The sequence below is a fragment of the Anneissia japonica genome, unplaced genomic scaffold, assembly GCF_011630105.1.
Source record: "Anneissia japonica isolate Jap-2015-1 unplaced genomic scaffold, ASM1163010v1 scaffold287909_len199859_cov185, whole genome shotgun sequence".
NCBI classification, from domain to species: domain Eukaryota; kingdom Metazoa; phylum Echinodermata; class Crinoidea; order Comatulida; family Comatulidae; genus Anneissia; species Anneissia japonica.
Genome location: NW_022688465.1, coordinates 21004 through 39474, shown reverse-complemented (window position 1 = coordinate 39474; position 18471 = coordinate 21004). Strand labels below are relative to the sequence as shown.

The following is an 18471-nucleotide window of genomic DNA, read 5'->3' as shown; positions in this document are numbered from 1 at the left end:
TACATATACATATATATTGAAGGTCGAGGGATCAACCATGGTAAAACAACAGTATTGGATTGTGCTTGGTAATCAATTTATGCATGCATTTTTATTCTATAAGCTAGAAATAATAATGGTACCGGGAGTTCGATCACGCATTCTGTACATATGGCAGGGAGTTACTGGAAAAGCCTACAGTATTACATAATTGTATCTTCTTTCCAATTGTCATTGGTTGTCACATCTCTGATAATGGGCACTGTGGCAGTCTGTTGCGCATGACAGTACCATTCAAGGACGTATAGTTTTACCTCATAATGTATTTACGTATTATTGGTCGGTAGTTGACTTGTAACTTCCTCCCATAATATTCGAGGACTGAAAACAGTTGTTCTTCACTTGCTGTAAGACTGTCGGTTGGATGAGACGTTCGATCGCTGACGTGTAGAAAATAACATCATGCTGACATCACTCGCCCTGCTGTTGCTCACAGCAACCTTGGCTCTGTCTTGTAATCCGGCGTCAACACCACCAACGGCAGCGCCAGCATCATCTGATTCTCCCGACAGTCAAGTTGATGGTAAGTACAGTAGTATAATAGGCTTTCTTTTTTCTCTAGGTTGAGATTTTGTTTCCTTTGTAGGCCTACCTCTGTATATTGCAGTCTAAGGTCGGGATCGAATTTCAACTGTGAGCTTTCCTAGTCCCACGGCTCCAGGATATCTGGAGTTTTCGAGAATTTCGGTTCATCTCCTCCCGGTCTCCACATTTTCTCACGGAATTTGAATTCTTCCTTAATTTCTCGAGGATTTTAACAACTATAAGGCTGTAGCTATGTTTACATTGTAGACAATTAAGCAGACAAGATTTACAGAACATCCTGGGTGGTCCAACGCATCAGTGACCCAAATAACCTGCCCATCCCCTTGTTTTTGTTTCGGGGTGGCGCCAGGATTTAGACAATTTAGAGTCTACGAATATTGTATGTACAAAATACATAGGCCTATTATTTTTTTCTCCCCGACGAATTGTGCTTTTTCTCCCCGACCGGGGTGGGGGGAGAGCAGCTCTCCCCGACCGGGGAGCCCTTTTTTTGTTGTAAACACCGGCGATTATTTTGTTTAATATGTGTATGTATTTTTTACACAGGCGTCGCAAACATCTGTCAGGTCTGACCTGCATGCACGGCAGATTCTTACAATTTGGGACCCCTTGCAGATATCAGAATTGTATGAAAAAATTAATCAAACTGTTGTGTGAATTTCGCGAATTAGACTAAAATTACCAAAATAGGCTATTCATTTCACATCACTATGATCACATCTCCATCACCATCACCAACAACAACTATAGCAATAGTTAGCAAATATATAGTCCTCTCAGGTTGACATAGGCCCTACAGTGAAAATCCGGAACACCACATGGCTGAAAGTGGCACGTTACACATCTATGTGTATGTCCAATAAATATGTAGGGGTTTATTTTACTCAACCTAGATTTATTCTTTAAATTTAATTATATTAATGAACGTTAACCCGAGTTTAATTATTGACATTTCCACAATGTTTTTAATTAGATTGATTTAATTTTGTATAAATCAGTTTCCCTAACATTTCAACGTTTTGCTATATCCATCTTTAGGCCTATCAACACTTTTGATAGACTACAGTTGGAAAATAAAATGTTTGATCTCAAAACCAATGGCGGATTCAAGGGTGTGGAGGGTTGGGGGCGCCGGCCCGGCCCCTATACCTAAATGAAAAAAACCCGGAATATTAAAATTCTTACAGTGGCAGGTCTAGGGGTTCCATATTCCTACTTCAGCGCCATTGATGGTGGGGCTGAGGTAGTATCGACCCTCCATCTCTGAAGGTCCCTCCCTGGCCCCTCAATTCCTGGACTGCCACTAAAAGTTAAAAAAAAAGGGAAAAAAATCCTTTAACTGTTCATATTGCATCTTCAAAATCTATCAAGACTTCTAAATAACTAAAACGTCTAAGCGCGAGGGGGGGAGGCTTCTCCCACACGACTCCAGAAGGGCTCCGTCCCTAGGTGGCCCCCAGCCATTTTGTTCCATTTCCACAAATTCGCACCCACTCAATAAAAATCATGCATACGGGCCTAGTGTTCTCAAATTAGAGGGATTCCGGGAATTAGAGGGATCTCGAGAGTGCACTGTAAATCATATTGTTTAAAGCCATATGCTCCGGAGGAAACTTTTTTATATATATATTGTAGAACTGATTTTTCTAAGACACGAATAGGCCTCTTTGAAGAAAAACTCGGAAGCTGTTAATGAGATACAGAACTGGGGGAAAAGGTTGAAAAAATGGTGGTTACCCTCTTTTTTTTTTTCTCCAGTTTTGAAATATTCGAAAATCTGTATCTCAGTTTCCGAGTTTTTCGTCAAATACGGTATGCTTTTCGTGTCTTAGAAAACATTTCAAAAAACATTTTTCCTCCGGAGCCTGGCTTTAAAATCAAAATATCGGAATATATCCAGCTCACCACTAATCTTTATTAGGCCTATACTTTTGTAACCTTCTTCAAATTGTTATAATAAATAATAATGTCCTACATACTGTAAATAGGCCTATAGTTTATCAAACAATTAAAAAAATGAAATAAAACTACAACATTGATGTTTCCGTTTTGCTAGCGTAATGTCATGTTTGTAGCCATGTTAATCAGAATTTTATGAGAATGAAATAAAACACAGACCGTAATTATTTTTCATCAAACCAGAAAAAAAAAAAACTACTAACGTTTTCCGTTTTTGCTAGGGTGGATATTCAGCCACTCTACTGTCGTTACACCAGATGTCGTAATCGTGTGGGTTTTTTTTATTAATCTACAGAAAGTAATTGTACCAGTAAACTTCCCAAACTAATTCATCCGCTCTTGCTACAATAAGTGCATTGGTAATGAGCCTATTAAAATTCGTACCAGAAAATTGAGTAAGACCGAGGAAGTTGTAGAGAGGAATAAGTGAAAATCATTGACCCCCATTGTTTAGTAACAACATAATTAACAAATTATGAGTTTTTATAAGCAGCGTTCGTGACATCGCGCACTCTTAACAAAGCAAGTCAAAGCAATTTAGGCATAATTTAAAACAGGAGGTTAAACAACGAATGAGCATTTCATTTCCTCAATAACAACTATTATAATCCAATTTATAACAAAGTTAATAGCAACATTTCGAAACTATTCCTATATTTTTGTAACTTCTTGAATCTTTCAACCCCCTCCCCTTCCCCAGCCTCTCTGACAGAAATAAACGGAATGAAGAAGAGATGAAAGTCCTAGATATGGATACATGGTAAAAAATACTCACGCCACCCAATAAAACTTTAGCGACGTAAGACAGTATAGACAGACGGACTGCCATCAAACGTCATCTTTATCATTATCATCATTATCTTTCTTCCTCATCATCATCATCTTTTTCTTCCTAATATTATTATCATATCTTTATTACCACTTTTTATTATTATTATTATTATTATTATTATTATTATTATTATTATTATTATTATTATTATTATTATTATTATATTCTTTCTTTTTGTTACTTTTATTAATTCAGACAAATAATTATGGGCAGTGTCAAACGAGAATATGGTTTGAATGGCCACCATGACTCTTATCAATAGCTCTGTTGGTTATTTAAATTTTTTTTTAACCAATAGAGGGTGACCCTTCCAGCCTAAGGTCGGCTGATATTAGANGGGGCCGGGCCGCCCCCCCCCCTAAATCCGCCCCTGTGATTATCAGCGAAGTCTCTTCATGAGGCTTAGGGAATAGAATTGTCTTTAGTCGTGAGAAAAAATCCTGTTGTCACAGGATTTGAACTCAGGACCCTCGGATTAGGCAAGCATCTTAACCACTAAGCTATTCAACTCCACTCCAATATTATTTGGACATTCAAGATATTATCCCTGTGCTATGAAATATCATTATATTATGCCGCTCATTGGAGATAGCCGGATATAAAGTTAATATTACATGTATATTATTTGGACATTCAAGATATGATCATCAACTCCACGTACATAAATGCAACGCCTCAATGCAAAATCCTCATGTTATCCATTCTAGGCACCCCCATTTTTTTAATGGGGAAAAGAAAAAATTAAATGAAAGTCCCCAACAAACATGATGAGGCCCAAGGTTGTTTTTTTTTCTCTTTGAATTAAATTATTTTGTTTATTATATTTTATAATTCACTCTTTTTACTTCATATAGGAGAGACTGTGGACTTCTTTGTTGGAGAGGTGGAGTTTGTTGACATCATGTGCGGGATCGCAATTAATCGGCTCCGTCGTTCACCACCGAATCCAATTGATGAGTACCGTCCGACACACAGCCTTCTCCGCTTCAGGGGACAAGTATTCGAATGGGGCGTGGCTCCACTGTCACTCAGATTCCGAAGTCGTGGTTCAATGAACAGGGATCCATCAAGTCAGTGCATCACATGGGACAACGCACCACGTGGCAAAAGTGCGTGCACACTCGCTCAAGCGCAGGAATGGGCGGATAACTACCACTCCACCTATGGCTCGTACAATTTATTGCTCAACAACTGTCATATGTTTGTAATTGAGATGATGACTTTCTTAGAAACAGGCTGTTGAAACACCAAATGTACGAATTGACCCTACTTCAATGTATTAATAAATGGTTGAATTTGGGGTGCATGGGATGAAACAGACATTTATCCGTGATAAGTCGAGTATTATAAATACAATTACAGGAAAATACATAGGAATAGTAGTAGTAAACCATGTGCTATAGATTAATATTGCATCGTTATAGACCAGTATTCCAATGTCCATCTTCAATTCTCTTCTTTTGATCGACTCTGAAAATCTGATCTTTCCATTCATTTCCCGTCTTCTAGTGAAAGCCTATCATTATTATATCCAAAGAATGTACTTATATGTACAGTATAATCATGTTTCCTTAATAAACAAAAAATGAAACCATTATTATAAATTCCAGTTTCATTGCTTAATGAGTCATTTCCAGAAAAAAAAAAACTGTGACATTCCGTGACAACGTTTTACATTCATTATCAGTCAGTGACGGAGCATCCGCTTGTTTAAGCGTATTTTATCAACCCTTTTCAAGCTTTGATAATAAAAATTAAATATTAAAGATCTCGAAACACTCAACATTAATTTTAAATATTGAATCTATATTTTAAAGGATCAAATTAGTGAGTTTTCACAATTTCCACTAATTTTGCTATTATTTACAGACTTTTACTGTGAAAGAAAATAAACTCACAAATCATGGGTAAACAAACTGTATTATTTACACGTTTGTTAACTGGCGAAAAAAAAATTCCACTATATTTTAATTGAAAGCTAATAACTAGCAGTTTTCAAAGTAAACGTTACAATTGAAGTTAATTTTATTTTATTGTCTGAAAAAATATTTTTCTATTCCCAGCAGTTAATTAGGAAGTGCACATTATTTATACCTTAATGCTGTGGCTCTTCATCCACCAAACCGTGAATTCTAAGCCTGTCGTTTACAATTTTACAAATGATTCAGATAAACAAGGGCGCAGATCTATATTGAAAGGTGTGGGGGTGGGGGACATTCTGTGAGACCACACCCACTTCAGCTCAGCCCTACCATGGTTGGGCTGAGGCGCGAAAAATTGAGGAAAAAGTAATCTCACCGGAAATGACACTGTTATATAGTAAAATCACATTACCCTAATACGGGTATTAAGGCCTAGTCAAAAGGAAGCGCCAACATGATTAAATTTCTCATGACCTAATTGATATGTGTGATATACCATAGAAAATCAATTTTAAAACATTGTCTTTGAAGTATTTACAAATTAGGCCTACTTTACCACTTCAAACCGTGAGACCCACCTCAGCCCCACCATGGTTGGAGCTGAGGTGCAAAAATCTGAGAAATTAGTACCTCTATATGGCAGGAAATGACACTTTTATATTGTAAAATTCATCAGCATTACATCACCATTATAGTCATAAAGCGCCAACATTAAATTTCTCATTTTTTTATCTGCGATTTTCGGCAATTATAGATCTAAAAAATCCGTTTGATGTACCATTAAAAATATTTTTAAAATGTCTTTGATTTATTTACTTTACTTTTCCTAATTAAAGTCCACACCCATCTAATTTGGGTATAATAGTACCATTACTGGCCGGAAATGACACACTTATAGGAAAATTTATCATCATCGCATCACTATTAATATCAAAACTAAGTGCCCACACATTTCTCATGATCTTTTATTAGGGATTTTCGGCAATCATAGAGATCTATATTAATCTCTGTGAGGCACCATAGAAAATAAAACTTAATTGTCTTTGAAGTATTTATCTACTTCATGTGCCGAAAACCAATCTTATCTTTACACGCATTTTTCTCATTCTTAAATTATAATGAAGGCACGCACACTCGAGTCGTGTAGGCGTATAGGTAATTCAGATATGTGGGCAGAGATACCGGTACCGGTAGGCCCTATCTTGCTATAAGAAGATGTATTCGGGATGTACAGGGCTCTTTCGTTAAAACCTGGGTCGTTTTGCAGATCATTTCAACAATGTTCAAGCATCTTTTTAACTTATGAACACATTGCCACATTAAATTGGGGGACTAACCAATTATGTGTGGGGAACTAACCAATTATGTGTGGGGCATAACCAATGTGTGGCGTGATGGTGGTAAATCAGTTATAAAACTTTAGACCGATAGAGGGCGACATGTTGTAGATAGCAACCAGGTAAGCGTCAAAATGGCCGCGTAGGTTGTTATGATTGATAATGAAATACCAACAACACACATATTTTCTATTTATGCACAGTTGGCGAAATGCCTCCAAAAAAAACAGTCACTAAGCCTGCTTCCCGTCAAACGAAGGCAACTCCTTCAAACAGGATGGTATCAAAGGTTCCAGCAGCAAGTCAACAAGGTAGGTACTACTAGGGTGGTATGGTAAGTAAAAAAGTCCTGCTTCCCACTCAGTCGCGCTCACACACAGCACAGGTTGAATGTTGGTCACTTCGGCCCAAAACCAAATCGGCCCAAACCAACTCGGACCAAACCAACTCGGCCCAGACGCCAACTTTATATTATACTATCTATATATATAGGCCTATACGATATTGATTTATTCAATTCACGACGACAGGTTAAAATATTTGGGTGGTTCCTGTGTTGTGAAATGAATAGTTGACGTTTATTGTCAGTTTTTGCAAGGTGCTACGTTCATCGAAAAACATAATAATTAATGAATAGTTGACGTTTATTGTCAGTTTTTGCAAGGTGCTACGTTCATCGAAAAACATAATAATTAATTAATAGGCCTTTTTCACGAATCGGTAGACACTTGAAATGATGACAAACTTGCGAATCAGCGGTGCGTAACCAACAGAAATAAGATAAGCTTTTGGGCTGATTTTCTGACATCATGTTATTTAAAGAATCATAACTCCATAACAGGTAGTCGTATCCAAAAAATTCTTCTAGCAAAATGTTCTTAAAAGACTAGTCTACACCACTATAATATGATTGAAAAAAAAAATGAAAAAAATGTTTTTGACCTCTGAAATCAAGATGGAAAAAGAAAAGCCTATATCTAACTTCTAAGTAGTGTATTAAAATAGGCCTATGCATTACAGTGCAGTAGCAGCCTAAAATAACAGCCTAGGCCTACCGATAATATAAAAAATAAGTAATAAGAATAGTATATAGGCCCTAGTGAAAAATAACATTAGGCCTAGGCCTATATGATATTAATTATTATAATAATAATACTAAAATAATAATAACAGTAAATATAATAATAATTATAAAATATATAATTTGGATATTATATAATAAAAATGAATAATAAAAATAGACTAAAAAATAATATTAGACCCATAAATATTATATTAATAATACTAAAATAATAATAATTGTCATTTGGTAATGGGTAATCACGATCGCTATTCATCTGAATAATTCTGTATCATTTTGGTAGTTGTCTTCTGGGCCGAGCTGGTTTTGGTCTGAGTTCGTGGGGCCAAGTTGGTTTTGGGCCAAGTGTCATCTGGGGCCCGAGTTTGTTCGGGCTGAATTGGTTTGAGCCAGTTTGGTTTTTGGCCGAAGTGACCTGCTACCCAATAGGCGAGCACTGGCAAGCAGGTGGAGCGCTAGGCCTAGCCCCCACCACCCCCTCCCCCTTAGGAGGCTACCGTAGGTCTAACTTTGCTAGCTGGGCTACTAAAAAACAGGGTAGGCTATATTATATTGGGTAAACCAAATGCCATTCTTTCTTGTTGTGTCATTTGTTTTGTTCTTGATTGAGTAAAACATAGGCCTAGGCCTCCTAGGCTACCTCGTCCTTCAGATGGGATGATTGTTGTTGAGCCATATAATAATATGCAATATAATATTGCATTGACTTGTTGGTATTGTGTGCTTAATATGAGCTCAACAAAATAAAGAACTGAGCAGTACAATATCAAAAAGAAATAAATTACCCTAAAGTAAAACTAAAGGTGATTTTTGGCGCTGTATAGCCTGCCTCCTAGATCCCTAACTAATCCATTGTGAATTTCAACAAGTACCATAGCCAATAGGCAGCCAAGTAAATAATGTTATTGGTTTAAAATGTCATTCATATCTTTTTTTTACAAATAAAAGCATCAAGGCAAAGAAATTGTAGTAGGCCTACACTGAGGCCTACACAAAATATAGTGATTTTTTATTTTATTTTATTTTTGTAGCTTCTAAAAAAACAGCTGCAAGAGGCAAGGTTGCTACAGGAAAAAATGCTAATAACAAGGTAAAAAAGTGAATTTAAACATCATTAAGTAACTACTAAACTAAGTAACCACCTGTGGTAAATAAGATAGTATAATACATATTATTTTTCTTTATTTTATTCATTCTGGCAAAACAATTAACAATATAAAACATTACAAATACAAAAATCATAAATTCACAAACATAAAGAATAATTAGGTGAGCCAGGGAGCAGCAAAAGCAGAAGCACTGTCATCTTAGAGATGTGCTGCTCCCAGAAAAAAAAAAAAAATATATATATATATATATATATATATAGATAAGGCCAAAACAAAAATTATTTGTTTGCCCTCCTCCACCGCCCCTAACTAAATTTTAAAAATTAGGGGCGGAAAAACAAAAAACTAATAAAAAAAAAGGTTGGGCTTTTTTTAGCATTGCCCTACAAATTAGTCTAAAGTTGTTGTCTGATGTAAGATATTGCCATTCTAGACCTCCGTGGGTTATTTTTATTCCATCTGATGAGTATTTTTTTTAAATAAATAAATAAAAGAAAAAAAACTTTTCCACCCGCCCCTATCTATCATTTTCTAAAAAAGGAGGGCAAACAAATAATTTATTTTATTTGGCCTAATAATAATAATAATAATTTATAATAATAAAATAATAATGATAATAAAATAATAATAATGATAAAACAATATCAAACAATTAAAAATCATATATTTTTTTAACTTACATTTGAATAAATCAAAATTAGTAGAAATAATTTCGAATATTAGGATGGAGGTTATTCCACAATCTCACAAAATCTAGTTGGAATTAAAAATTTCGAAGAGTCTGTTTTAGATTTTAAATGCTTAAATTTTAAAAGATAAGAATGACGATTATTAATAATTAATTTACTAGAAACTAAACTTGCATGGAAGGAATAAAATAAATTACAAATATTTAATATAGTAAAATAGTCACTTAATTTTTCAAAAGACATCGATACTCCAAGTATCGAAATGCACGCCATCTTGTCGGGATTCAATATTTCAACTTTAAATATGTCATCATCATGAATTCCTGATGATGACGCATTTCAATACTTGGAGTATGTATTATACTATCTTATCTGAGATTAATCAGTGGACCTTTCGGTTTGTGGTAAATAATATAGGGAAAACTCTAAAAAATGTTATTTCTCATTAATAGGAGCAAATTGCAGGCAAATAAGACCACTTTTGTGGAATGGTTTATAGTGGCTTTGGTCTCGAATATGCCTTATCCACGAATTGGTAGATGTGTATATAATGTAAATTTGGAGGAAATAAAGAAAATAATATTAATAATAATAATAAATTATTATTATTGTTATTATTATAATTATTATTATTATTATCTTGAAGTGATGACAAACAACCCAAAGTGGTGTGTAACCAGCAAAAAAAAGGCTCTTCTTTTTTCTTCTTTATTTCAGAGGTCAAAACAATTTTTACATTTTTTTTCAATCACATAGTGGTGTAGAATAGTCTTTTAAGAACATCTTCCAGAAAAATTAATGTGATACGACTCTCCATAATGAGTTATGAATTTTTACATAACATGAGGTCAAGAATTTTGCCTCAAAGCTTATCTTACTTTTTTTGATTACGCACCACTGACTTGAGTTGTTTGTCATCACTTCACCGATTCGTGGAAAAGACATATTAGAATCTCTCTAATTAAAGACCAGTGATAAAAGTGGTCTTAAAATGTTTCTATTTAGTGGGAAATAAAGAAATTATACGTAGAATGTTCCAATTCCAATTCCAGTTGTTTTAGAATGACATTTACTGTATGGTGTTATTGATTCTTGAACATAAAAAAAACCATTATAACACTAGGCCATAATTGAAAGAGTCACTATCTTATCATAAGAGTCCACTGATTAATTTTAGACACAAAAGAATAATGCATACTCCAAGTAAAGAAATGCACATCATCACAGCACTTTGCTCTAGAAACGCGTTCAGAAAGAATTTAACCGTTTTTAAAAAACACTTGTTTTTGGTGTTATTCAGCTGAGACATGCACTTAGAGTGTGTATTATTCTTTTTAGTTATCATGACTGTATTCATATTCTTATGTTGATTGATTTTTTTTTAAATATAATAATGATAGGCTTTTGTCAAACAACCACCAAAAAAGAAAGGACCAACGAAAGAAGACCTAGCTGCAATTACTATCCAAAAATGGGCCAGAAGGTTTCTATCAAAGAGGGCGCTGCAAAAGATGAAGAAGGAGAAAACTGATTATGATGAATTGATGGAGAAGCTAGAGAGAGAGGTAAACAAGCTCTTTTTGTAAAATGTTGTAATTTGGTTCCTCAGTCGTAACCAGGTTAGGCATCTGCACCTTGTATCTCTTAGTAAAATGTACATTTATTCAATCTATAATAACAACAATATATTATTATTGATATAATCATGAATCATCATATCGTTATTATTTATGGTCATCACCACCATCATCAAAAGTATTGTCATCACAATCTTTATCGCCACTGCCAAAATTTTGTTTTCACCTGGGGTCTCCATGAGCTGTAGTGTTACACTACTAAACAATAAAAACAATTACTGTAGTATTTTAATTATTATTATTATTATTATTATTATTAAAATGATCTGACCTGTTTTTTCCCGAGAAACATTCTTCACTCAATCTGCATCGCGAATTTCCAACACTTTCCGTTCCATTTGCCTGTTGTAATGCTTTCAAATTTCATTCTTCTGTAGAATTACTGGTTTGTGGAATAATCTTCCTCTTGATGTCAGACAGCTTACTTCTCTCAGTACATTTAAAGCCTCCCTCTCCTGTGCTCTCTTATAAAATTCAGGCTCTTCATCCCACGCAACGATCATCTTGTCGCTTTTTCGATTTGTTAATTGGCATAGTCTTGTGCTGTATGTCTCTATTGTCCTGAATCTTTGAAATTGTATTATTTTCATTATCATTGTTTAAAGCCTAGCTAAATAAAGCCTAGCTAAATAAAAAATATGTACATGGTAGGTAAATCCCATTGGGAATAGGAGTATATTTTCCTTTACAGCCTGCCATCTCAATCTAAGATTAAAACAGATTAAATAAATAAATAAATTATTGTTATTATTATTATTATTAATCAGTAATGGTAATCTAGAACTATTGAGGTTAATGTTATTATTATTGATTTTTTTTTTTTTTTGGCAAAAAACTAGTAGTTAATGTATTTAAACGGTCTTACAGGCATATGTTACCATGGTGAAAAAGGAGCAAGAACGTGCAGAACTTGAAAGAGAAAAAGAGGAAGAAGAGAGGAGAAGAAAGAAAGCTGAATTAAAGAGACGAAAACGATTTCTAGAGGCAGCATTTGATGGAGAAAAAGATGAGCTTCAAATAATACTACAAGAAGTATGCAAACCTTTGATCAGAATAATATTATAACAGTTCACATATTATATTATAGTTGAGTTACATAAAACTTATTATTGTTAAATTATCTATCTAAAAGCTCCAATCCATATTACTGATAACTGTATTTCATAAAAACGCAAGGGATTGCCATTTCTATCTAAAATAAGTACTTCTCACCTGCTCCACTGTTTTTGTTACCCTGGATCCATCCCTGAGAAATTTTCCAGGATTGTGAAAAATGAGACAGCACACAAGGTGCCATAGCCGCTGGTGCCATTTTTGGAATGTATTGAATTCGGAAATTTACAACCAAGTGGATGGGGGCGGTGTTACAATGCCTTTGCCGAATGATCTCTCAATCCCGCTTCTGCAATAAGATATATTTTCCTTTATTGAAGTGAGTGCATTGTTTATTTGATGATCAACAGATTGAAGAAGAGAATAATATGCGAAAACTTGGAAGAGATGTAATTGGTCAAGCAGTGAGGTCACGTAATCTGCTTAACATGATTGAATGTGAAGATGCTAATGGCAACACCCCTTTGTCAGAAGCTGCAGGCGGGGGACATGCCGATACAATACGATTCCTGATTGACAGGGGTGCGGATGTTAACTCGCAAGGACAGTTTAGGCGAACACCACTATACAGGTACACAGCACTTTAATACTGTACTGTACTATAATGGGCTTTCTTATGATGTGATGATAACATTTTTTGTTGCTTGTTTTCAATTATTTTGTAGGACAGCGTTTGGAGGTCATCTTGAAGCTGCTCAGGTGTTACTTGAGAATGGTGCTGACCCACGTATATATGCCAATGATGGAGCTACACCTGAGCAGGTAAGTTACATAGTTATTTATTTTTATTTTTTTTAAATATTTTCATAATTTTCCAACCATCTAAATATTTTCATGTAATTGTGTTCTTCTGTACACTTTCACCAGTTGCAGATGTATTTTTTGATTCATTTTATTCCACATGAAGCTCCCTCTCAATACCCATTAAATTTATAGGCAGTGTTAATATCTGCAATGTCCAAGGACATATTTGCCAGCCTCAGCCTGCATCCTCATTCCTTTATTCAAACACCAACACCTTACAATGTGCCATTTGTAATGTATTTCACAGATTGCTTCCATTGATGCCCTAGTCAAACTATTTCAAGGTTGGGATATTTCACAAACAGATCAAATTCTTGAAAAGATTGAAAAAGTAAAGGAAGAACGAAGAGAAAAAGAAAGGGCAAGAAGAGAAGCAGAAATGCAAAAGTAAAAATTGATGATGATCTATTTAAATTAATTATTTATAATACTATAATATTTTAAGGTTTAAGTAAATTGATCAGTATTGTTAGTATCATTGTAGTACAGTGTGAAAATACTGACATTTATGAATTGTGATTTTAACCCTCCTCAAGGCTGGACAAGCAGATAGAGGAGGCTCAGACGGAAAACAACATCAAGCAAAAAATACTAAAGAAGGCTTATGAAGAACTGGAGAAACGTATAACAGAACATGACAAGTGCACCCTCAGTGGCCATAAGACAGACTTAACTATACAGGTAAGCCAGGTTTCCCAAATCTCAGGCGAGTCACAGGCATATCTCAGAAATCAGGACAGTCTACGCTCCCACCACCTTGGCAACATTGAAGCCATTATCAACCATTATGAATATAGATCATTTTGTGATTTTTTACACACCAAGGATAACCCACGAAATTCTGCACTCATTTCCAGTGGGTCCTGGTGGTGATTGGGCAGTACACCGGAAGACAATCCCCTTACTTTTTTCCGAAAAGTGTATTGCGTTCTTTAACATGCACATGGGCCATGGTGTACATGGAACCAACGGCTTAAACGTCTCATCGAAGGACAGTGCCCTCCAGCTGAAGTACAAAGAGAGCAACGATAGGAGTTCTCCACGGTTGGGCGCACACAGCGGCTACCACCAGCTTTAACCAAATGGGCAATAGATGGATGTGTGGATGGTAAATGAATGGATAAATACAAAATAATTTATTTTTTAAACTTTGTAGGTTGTACATGATGCGGAACATGAGCTGGAGATGAGCAAGATAGCAGCAGAAGAAGCAAGGGAGAAATTATCGCAACTTAAACTCAAGAAAAGGGAGCAGCAGCGTCAAGGACACAGTAAGTTATTTTTTTTATTTTTTTTTTTTTTATTGAGATTGCTCTTTTAATTACCACACTCTTTGGATTAATATATATCAAAAAATTAGAAATAAAGAAATTTAATGGCAGACTTCCAAACAGTAGTGCTTTCATCAGTGAAATTTTAATGGTAAATCCAGGCAGAGTGATCCAGGGTGTTTAAAAGCAAGCAGTGGCATGTTTAAGGGGTACATGGGGGCCCAAAAAACTCACACCCCTCAGTAGTAAAATTCACAAATCTGACAAATCCATAGAAGAATGGGATTTTCACAAGATATTGTATATAGGGATTGTGATATTAAGTTTCTTTCCACAGATCTTGAAGGTATAGAACTGCCAGGAGTGAAAGTTAACATCAAGGAGCTCGATGACGTCTTGATGAGAGATGTTGGAGGAAAGATGGAAGCGGATGGAAGGTAATTAGGATGACTGAGAAGCCTGCTAGAAATCTTGGGAAAAAGAAATATGTGTAAAAGAAGATGTTTGTGTGATTTCTTGTCCTGCCATTCATGTAACAACAATTTTTGTATTTACTGTGAGAATGATTATGATAGCATATGTAAAAAAAAAGTACCCTTTAAAGTCCATTACAACACTGAATAGCGCATTTTAAAAGATCAAATATTAACTTCCAATGGATATACAAATCAAAACAATAAAGTGTGGTGATTTTCAGCTTTACCTCTCTTAAAGCCACAAGAAAATCTTTAAAATTGATTAGGTGATTTTTAGCTTCACAGATCTCAAGAAAATCTTTGAAATTTATTACCAGATGATAGGAATGGTACTATCCTTTAATTAGCTAGAATTTTTTTTATTCTCAATTCTTATTTTTGTTTGAATAAATGCTAATAATTTAAATATTGAAATAAATGAATGTTTTGACTATACCTACTACAGTATATTTCAAATAAACGGCCAGAGCATTTGTAGAGACAGGTTTTTGAGGGAGGCATTTATTTATTTAGTGTAAAATAAATATGTATATACTCAAATATTAGTGCACCTTAAATTTCACTGTAAATGTGGAATTAAATCATATAATTACCGTCAAAATGTGTTATTGCATGATCATGCAGACTTGTTGATCTCAACTAGGTTAGAAAAAATGTAAATCTACTGGAGTAGAACATTATTAGAATGTGTTGAGAATGATGTTGCTTCTATTAGATTTGTTTATCATTTAGGGAGTCATTTTTTTGAAGAAAAAATAAACGCCTCGGGACATTTATTAAAATAAATTTGGTAATTGACAATTATATGTTAAGTAATACAATTTTCATTTTTGTTTTTTTAGATGGCCTATTTTGATTGACAGCTCTAATAGGTCTAGCACTTTCCTTCGTTATCAAGATACCAACTACCTGAATGCTTTGAACCCCACCATGATGCAACCAGAGGTCATCCGAATGGCATTGCTTGGCGCCCTCAGGTTTCTATTTCTACAAATATTATGGTTTTTCAACATTCTTGCTTTTCACTAGTCATAATCACTTTAACTTGATAAATAAAAATATCAAATAGATCCAATTTTATGATTAATTGTTCATGCATAATATTTATAAATAGCATTGAAACTGTCTGTTTGGTGTATGCATCAGCATAATTCATTATTATATTTTGCTGCACATCTTGGCTGAATTCTACTTTTGAAAGGTATCATGGACCATAAGATTATATTTTGCATTCTTTGATTGTCGTCCAGGTATGGCAAGCCATTTGTTATTGACATGCAGGAAGTGGACATGTTTGAAGCATGTGCAAGGAGGTTTGATGAAGTTCGCAAAGGTTTTTTTGAAGATATAATCAATAAGGAGATAATTAAACCGGAAAAGTAAGTGATTTACTGTACTCGAAAATATATCTGATTATCACAAATGCATTTTAATACTAAAAAGTTAAATGACAATTTTTAGGTATTGAGTAACAGCAAGCCTTCATCAATAATATGCAAAAAATTGATATTAAATAATTCTTGTTTTAGAATAATGTGTGGAAAATTTTAATAACCTTTCCTATCAGATGTACTGTATCTTGGCCTTATTAACAGTTTTTAGATTCGAATCAGTGGTGGCACCAGAAATTCCCTGATAAGGGGTCCGAAGTCCACAATGAGAGTTCTATGTTCTTTTAAGCAAATTTTAAGAATATGTACTCTGCCCCCCCCCCCTCGGGCAAATCCTGGTGCCACCCCTACCTTGACAAGGAGTCCTAGCCCCCTGCTATCGTTGTCACAGATTTAAATTCCAATGGGCAGAGTAAGGGTAAAAAACTAATTTGGATTTTATTTAATACTGCATACAAATATTTGGATTTCAACTTATTAAAGATGGTGTAAATATTTTTTAAAGGTACAAAAAGCTTATCAAGGAAACAGACGGCAAGGAATATAACGCTGATCAGTTCATAGACGCACGTGTCAAACGATTCAAGTTTATCGTGGTAATGAAATTAGATCCGTCAGATGAAATGCTAGAAAAAATGTATCCAATCAGAGTCGTGGTTGGATGAAAAGCAACGTTTACTTATTCGGTTATTAGAACTTTTTTATTTGGAATATGTACACATGTATATTGCTACATTAAGCATTCTTGCTTACACTGTGGCAATGCTAATGGGGGGAGGGGAGCTTAATCCCTGTCAGGTGGGCCGTAAGCCTTCTTACGGTCAAAAACAAAACACTTTATCGTTGCACTTTTATTCTTTGGGTATACAGTAACATATTTTTTAATTCCTTAGAACAGAAAGTAACTTTATTCTATCAGGGCATTTCTCTTAAACCCTGACCTGGCAGTTCTTAGCCCTTGGCACCAGCTTTTGGGTCCAGGGGGAGCTTTTTATAAAAAAATTTTTCCAACTGACATTGGCTTGAGTTCCGATACGGCAAATTTAAGCACAATGGATAATATCGATTAAGTGTCACAGTGCTTATTTAAAATGGAATGTAAGCGCTGTTGTGGTTATCAAGAAACACTTTTTATCGAATTAATCAAGTTTTGTGCGGTGATTTTTTGTGAGCTATTAATGTTCAAGAGCAGCGCATACTGTATGTGATTAAAGCTGAGTTTCCATACAATAACTACACACTATCGCTGACAGCTTCCGGTGATGCTAATTGGTCAGTCGAATTGGGGAGCCTTGCAATCGGAGTCTGCTACTCATTACAGTGATTGCACTGAAAACGCTGTAGCAACAATGTAGTGATTTTAAGGAAACTGACTCTACATTAACTGTTGTAGATTTAAAATACCTACTACACTAATGCAAAGATATAAATTGAATGTGCAGTATGTCTTCCTATGTTTAATTCAAATCCACATGCAGACTTTTATAAATGTCATAATAAATTGTATAATTGATGATTTATATCAGAATATAATAATAAAGATAAAGACAGTGCTTACAGTACAGTAAATCAAAGCACTATACATGTCTATGACTTATTTGTGTACAGTATGCCTAGATCATATCAAATAGAAACAATACTTATTTAAAGATGTATTGTCCCATGCTAAATATCAAAACAATCATAAAAATATTTTTTGAAATTAACTTGCCCATTTTGAAGTAACATAAAAGTTATCAACTTCAACGTAGAAATTTGTGTTTTTAAAAAACGTCTACCCATCAGTTTTACAGCGAAAAATGATAGAAAAACCTCCAGTCACTGGAAGTGTTTTATTATTTTTAAAATTCAATAATTTTTATGCACAAGTTAATAATTTGTATGTTATTGCAAAATGAGCAAGTTTATTTCAAATTTATTTTTTATGATTTTTTGACATTAGCAAAGGCAATACATGTTTAATTGTTCACCGCACACTGTCAGGAGACCTTCCTACTTTTCTTCATGATGTTCTCAAGCAGGACCTTAACATGAATAAAAATGACAAAGAGAATTTTTATCTGTCCAAGTATTTGAAATTAAAATATTTATTATAATATATTCAAAATATACAATCATCTTCATAGAATATCAAGAATCATTTAAAATTTTGGTAATTAATAAAATACTGTACATTATAATTGTTAATAACAAATTGATCTTTACTACAAATATTTCATAGTAGCTTTATAGATTAACTAGATGATGATGAACTATGACCCAGTT

The 18471-nt window shown here is 34.4% G+C and overlaps 2 protein-coding genes across 2 annotated transcripts; both read left to right on the top strand.

Annotated features, from left to right (window-relative positions):
- Positions 1-363: 363 nt before the first annotated feature.
- LOC117121773 lies at positions 364-4973 on the top strand. Its single transcript, XM_033267083.1, has 2 exons — positions 364-562; positions 4231-4973. Exons 1-2 carry the CDS (start codon positions 442-444, stop codon positions 4617-4619), a joined length of 510 nt encoding a protein of 169 aa, XP_033122974.1. The 5' UTR covers positions 364-441; the 3' UTR covers positions 4620-4973.
- A 1759-nt stretch (positions 4974-6732) lies between these two features.
- Positions 6733-17780, top strand: LOC117121730 (putative IQ motif and ankyrin repeat domain-containing protein). The gene is made up of 13 exons (XM_033267030.1): positions 6733-6946; positions 8748-8806; positions 10915-11079; positions 12019-12183; positions 12615-12835; positions 12930-13026; positions 13316-13455; positions 13605-13749; positions 14225-14339; positions 14677-14776; positions 15658-15792; positions 16066-16194; positions 16712-17780. Exons 1-13 carry the CDS (start codon positions 6847-6849, stop codon positions 16869-16871), a joined length of 1731 nt encoding a protein of 576 aa, XP_033122921.1. The 5' UTR covers positions 6733-6846; the 3' UTR covers positions 16872-17780.
- The last annotated feature ends 691 nt before the right edge of the window (positions 17781-18471 follow it).

Excerpts from the sequence above, each read along its gene's own strand:
- LOC117121773 (XM_033267083.1), top strand. The coding sequence starts at position 442 with ATGCTGACATCACTCGCCCTGCTGTTGCTCACAGCAACCTTGGCTCTG. Across the intron at positions 563-4,230 it reads TCCCGACAGTCAAGTTGATG|GAGAGACTGTGGACTTCTTT; the intron begins GTAAGTACAGTA and ends TACTTCATATAG.
- LOC117121730 (XM_033267030.1), top strand. The coding sequence starts at position 6,847 with ATGCCTCCAAAAAAAACAGTCACTAAGCCTGCTTCCCGTCAAACGAAG. Across the intron at positions 11,080-12,018 it reads TGGAGAAGCTAGAGAGAGAG|GCATATGTTACCATGGTGAA; the intron begins GTAAACAAGCTC and ends ACGGTCTTACAG. Across the intron at positions 16,195-16,711 it reads GAGATAATTAAACCGGAAAA|GTACAAAAAGCTTATCAAGG; the intron begins GTAAGTGATTTA and ends TATTTTTTAAAG.